General features: G+C 49.8%; 1 protein-coding gene across 3 annotated transcripts in view; it reads right to left on the reverse strand.

The window, feature by feature from the left end:
- Positions 1–1,042: 1,042 nt before the first annotated feature.
- immp2l (inner mitochondrial membrane peptidase subunit 2) overlaps positions 1,043–5,608 on the reverse strand; it is an 87,110-nt gene continuing 82,544 nt past the window's right edge. For all 3 annotated transcript variants that reach the window (XM_046393901.1, XM_046393899.1, XM_046393900.1), the window contains 2 exons: positions 3,125–3,227; positions 1,043–1,501 (listed from right to left, as the gene is read on the reverse strand). In XM_046393901.1, the coding sequence (XP_046249857.1) occupies positions 1,376–1,501; positions 3,125–3,227 (229 nt within the window). In that variant the 3' untranslated portion in view covers positions 1,043–1,375. The remainder of the gene's footprint in view (positions 1,502–3,124; positions 3,228–5,608) is intronic.

Below are 5,608 nucleotides of genomic sequence, written 5' to 3' on the forward strand. Positions count from 1 at the left end.
GTTTTCCTCTGCGCGGATTCTTTTTTGTTTATTATGTGGAAAATTCAATAAAGAAAATAACAAAAAAAAAACAAACCAAACCACACACACACACACACACACACAGGTGTGTTTCTTACCTGATGGAGGAGCACAGCTCGCCATGCGCCTTCCTTCCTGTTGGCGAGGTGATCCTGCACGTATAAGCGAGGCCACATCTCACCACGGCGATGCTGGTATCCTAGCAGCTGCAGTCGGTGGCGTTTGTTGGCACGGCAACAGAACAGAAGCTCAGAGACGAACTGATGGGTCTTTTCAGCTGTCCGTAGGTAAGGAGCACACAGGTGAGGAGTGGGCTCGGGCTTTGATTCCCGGCGCTGAGACGGTCGTGTGCAGCCTGCGCTTCGACAAGCTCCAGAGAAACGTACATCACATCTGGGTGAATTAATTATGCAGATGTGAGGCCGCCGCCGTGCACCGCTTCAGCGGGAGGGTCGAGTACACCTGCATTTAGCCCCACTCGTGCCTCCCGCGCTCCCATTGCGCCGCGACACAGCTGTCGGCACCTCATCATCAGCAGCCACACGTGGCAGCTCCGTTTGGCCGAATCCACCACAAGCGCCCCCTCAGTGTGATTTATGCAAACGAGCCACGGAGCTTCTCACTCGGGGCCTGGGAGGCGGCGGGAGTCAGCGGTTTGGTCTCGTGTGATTTTTCTCTAATTAAGACCTCAGACAACGCGGCTGATGTGGGAGGCCGAACGCTCAGCTCTCCTCTCTGAACGTTTAATATTCATGTGAACTATCAGCAGCCCTCTGCTCAGACGTCACAGCTCAGGCCAACAGCGGGAACACGGCTCGTCCCCATCACGCTGGAGGCCGCACTCACGGGAAACAGAAACCAGAGACGTCCTGAGCCTCCCGGTTTGTCGGGATCAGAACGTAGAAACGGGTTTTAGTTCAGTGCTGCTTCATGTGGGTTTGGAGGCCTGAAACGCGTTCTGGGTGGGCTGAGAAGGAACTCCAGAGATTTGAGCTGGTAAACATGAAAGGTGAGGAGCCTGTTCAGAGGATGGAGAAGAACGCAGTCAGAATTATGTTAAAGTAATCCAATAATTCTTTCCACAATTAATGCATCCATTGTTTTAATTACAAAACGACAGCAAACAGTAAAATGAATGTGCTTTGCAAGTTTCTGTCCTCAGATCTTTTGTTTTATTCAACCAGTGGTCGTGGACCAGGTTCATGTCGGGGTCAGGACTTCAGCTGTCCTGTGGTCGTTCACATCTCTGCAGCCACAGTCCAACAGTTCACATAACAACAACGTGTGTTTCCTCCTCAATTTCACATCGTAGAAACAGTAAAGGTGATACGGCGTGTGGGCGGAGCTTGTGTGTTCATCCCTCCTCTTCCTCAGCATCCAGCGGTCCTCTGTTGGGGGGCAGACACGGTTTGATTTGCTGCCAGCGATTTGGCGGCCAGATGATGTGAGAAGCTCGGCTGTGGAGCAGCCCCACTGACACCTGGGAAGAAAAAACAAACGAGAAGTTCATGTTCAGGTACAACGCAGTGAGGAGTCTCATCACGTGACGCGGACACCCTGACACCACTTCCTGTCAATCACATACGACTTCCTCCTATCTGGAGAGGCAGAACCGGACCTCACGTGGGGTTTTACAAAACCATCCGATGTCGGCTTTCCTACGTGGAAAAACTCTTTCTTACCTTCTGTGGAAGCGGCTCTCGCTTTGAGAACTTTGTTCAGTCCTCATTGTTTCCATCAGGGATGTTCCCGACAGGCAGTCGACTCAGCAAGGAGTCCGCCTGCACCACCGTGAGAACAGTTTCCACGGGGTAAAGCAGCTGATCTGATTTCTGGTGATCCTGGATGTTCGTAGTGATGATACCATGAACTCCGGCACTTCGCTGAATGAAAGCGTATCTGACACGTGTTTGTGTATTTGAAACCTGCAGAAACATGCAGACGAATGCTCGTTTGGGAGGATTTAAAACAGTCTGGTTCACATTCAGGCTCGGGTCTGGAGAGCAGCAGGCGTTAAGAGCTGAGATAATTAAAACTGGCAGGCTGACAGCTGAAGTTCTGATTGCTTGGTGTCATCCGACGTCCTCACTGCATCAGCTAAAGCTGCTCTGCATAAGGTCGAACACACACGGAGACAAGTGTCAACGGCTCTTAATGACGGCTGTTATCTCCGAAAGGCTGCCGTCTGTCTTTGGATTCAGACGCCAGCCGACTCGCAGGGCGAAGCAGGACAGGCGAGGGTGCGTTTGATTGGACTCCCCCGTGTGGCTGAGGCGGGGTTGTACTCTGTCTCCACCCTGACAGCAGCTGCAGGTCGGTGGGCTGTTTTCTCCCACAGCGATGGGAACGCTAGTTCACACAGCTGCTAACGTCGGGTTCAGACCAGGCCCAGATCCAAACCGTGAGTCTCTTTTGGCTCGTTCTTTGCTTCTTTTCTTGTCTTCTTTCTGTACTTCCTCAGCTCCCCGCTTGGCCTCAGAGGCTGAGCTCCTGCTCACCCAGTGGTGTGGTTCAGCCCCCTGCAGATGTGCTCTGGTCATTTTGGGCTCAGTAAAACAAAGAATTTGTTGCCTCTTTAAAGGCTTTAACAGCCCACACTTTGAGACCCACTGATATCAGATCCTCCAGTTCTCCGATGGACGCTGACAGTCCGCTCTTTAAACGCTGTCCTGAAATGTGTCCTGGGTGGACGGCATTGAGACGTTTACACCAGCAGATAAAAGTTTCCTCTCATTTATTAGCTAACAAATCACACGAGTGGAGTGAAAAAGAGGGACAACTGGACCACAGATTCCTGCTCCACCTGAACCAGACTCTGCTGAAGGTGCGTCACATTTTGTTTTCTCTTTCTGTCAAACTTTTGCACAAAATTACACACAAACTTTAAATCCATAAGTTAAAAATATAATGAGAAGAGTCTCCATGAGGCCGGTCACCATGGTAACAGCCCTGAGTTATTTACCCTGTTACTGTGCAACGGCTGTGTGTAAGGGAGACCATGTGACCACACTGTCGGTGTGTGTGTGTGTGTGTGTGAGTGAGAGTGTGTGTCTCAGTGAGTGTGTGTGTGTGAGAGTGTGTCAGCAGTGGGTTCAGGTCTTACTGGTCCAAAGCTGTTGCTGTCCAGACTGTGGCCGTGATGATCCCCCTCGATCCAGAAGTGACCGTCAGGGACTCGAACGTATCGGTTCTTGTAGCCCAGAGTCCTGAAGAGACCAGAATCACATGTTGTTTTTCTGAGGTTCATTTCAAGACGCCTCAACAATCAGAGCATATCAGAGCCAAAGTATGTAAAAATATTATAAGTTCAATAAACGTACGAGTTAGTTGTCCAGGACCCCCTTGCAGACTAACAGTGACTCCTGTTTACAAAAATCTTAATTTGTAAAGTAACTAAGGCTGTCAAATGAATACAAGAAGTACAACGTTTTCCTTGGATCTGTAGCACAGTAAAATGTCATTTGGAGCCAGAGTCTGTGCAGTAGTGATCGGGAGGTGGAGCTGCAGTGTTGAGTTCCCGCCCAGACACCCGTCTGAGCCAATCAGGAGCAGCGCTCAGCTGTCAATCATTACATTTCAGAGCCTTTTTATAGCACCAAATAACTAATTAAAACCAAACTGAGCAGAAACATGAACTGTTGAATGAGGGGGGAGGAGCTTATGAGCTGTACTGCCGCCAGCCACCAGGGGGCGTCTAGATGGTTTGGCTTCATGTCATCCATCTTCAGACACAGCCAGGTGGTACAAACTCATGTTGTAATGTGGAGTGAATGAAAGCTGAAGTGGAAGTAGGACTGAAGGGACTCCACAGGGGCTGAATAATCGCTTCTCGACTCTGAGAAGAGAGAGACAGGATCAGGATTCAGGTTCAGATCAAAACTGCGGGACAACCAGCCTCTAAATCAGCCCCGCGGCGTCACTTCCCGCCGCCGCTGCCGCCTTATCACTCAAACAAAGATCACATCCGAGGACACGTTCAGACTAATGAGGGTGGAGGGGCTGGTGGTGTAGCTGCTTCAGTTGGTCATGTTTATGAGCAGAGCGCCCTTCATCATCCCTCTGCACCCTCTGTTAGGGGCCCGTTCAGGTCCTGATTTATCATTTAACAGGGGACACTGTGAGTTATGAAAGGGGAATTTGTCTGTGATTCTTATTGTCTGTGAGTCTGTGTGTGAGGGTGTGTGTGTGTGTGTGTGTGTCTGTGAGGGTGTGTGTGTGTGTGTGTGAGGGTGTGTGTGTGTGAGTCTGTGAGGGTGTGTGTGTGTGAGTCTGTGAGGGTGTGAGTCTGTGAGGGTGTGTGAGGGTGTGAGTCTGTGAGGGTGTGTGTGTGTGAGTCTGTGAGGGTGTGTGTGTGTGTGTGAGTCTGTGAGGGTGTGTGTGTGTGTGTGAGCGTGTGTGTGAGTCTGTGAGGGTGTGTGTGTGTGTGTGTGTGAGTCTGTGAGGGTGTGTGTGTGTGTGTGTGTGTGTGTGTGTGTGTGTGTGTGTGTGTGAGTCTGTGAGGGTGTGTGAGTGTGTGTGTGAGGGTGTGTGTGTGTGTGTGTGTGTGTGTGTGAGTGAGTCTGTGGACTGAAGCTGTTGCCAGATGTTTCCATCACTGTTTATCATCTGTGAATCAGTTCTCATGCTGACGATGTGTCTGACATCACCTGACCTGCAGGCCGCGTTTGATTGGACGAGACATTAACAGGTGACTGAGAGTCATCATGAAGTCTCCAAACACGTGCAGATGATGAAGTTAACTTCCCATAATCCTCCTGGAGTCCTCCCTGCACTTGTCTGTGTGTAAAGTTCAGTTTGTGTTTGGTGTCCCCACACAAAACGGCTAAATCATTTAGAATATAATAAACCGGTCGCTCAACCGGTCCAGGCAGATGGCTGCCCATCTTGAGTCGGGGTCTGCTCCGAGGTTTCTGCCCTCTAAAAGGCAGTTTTTCCTCTCCACTGTCGCCAAGTGCTGCTCAAGGGGGAATGTTGGGCTCTCTGTATTACAATTTAATTAAAGAGTTTGGTCTGGACCTGCTCTGATTGGAAAGTGTCATGAGATAACTTTTGTTGTGAACTGGCGCTATATAAATAAACTGAATTGAAACTGAATTGAATAATATGCACTCAAATGTTCCACAAGACGTTTTCCACTTCCCTGAGAAGGTCCGTCTCAAACAGGCTTCATGCTGGGCCACGACCAGGAGCTGGGCTGGGCTCCACACAGGAACAGATGGAGAAGAAATCTGAAAATCTGTGGCCAAAGCTCGAAGAGGAACACAAGCCTCAGTCTGACGTCTCCAGTTGTTGCAGTTGTTTCCTCATCCAGACTGCTGAGGTCAGCTGAATATTCAGCCATGACTCTGATAAATTCTTTCTGTCACTTTCTCTCAGTAAACTCAAAGTCTGACTCCTGTTTCCACTGACCACTTCAGGGCAAGACTTCCTCTTTAAATAAAGGTCTCTCTGTGGGGATCCGCCTGTCATGCTGTCAGACTCTCAGAGTCACAATCTCAGCACTTTGAGTGGACGTAACTCTGACAGCCGAGTTGCCCCAAAGGAATCCAACACTTTTGGTAGGAGAATCATTTACAGACCAGAATGT

The sequence above is a fragment of the Scatophagus argus genome, chromosome 7 (genome assembly GCF_020382885.2).
Source record: "Scatophagus argus isolate fScaArg1 chromosome 7, fScaArg1.pri, whole genome shotgun sequence".
Taxonomy (NCBI): domain Eukaryota; kingdom Metazoa; phylum Chordata; class Actinopteri; family Scatophagidae; genus Scatophagus; species Scatophagus argus.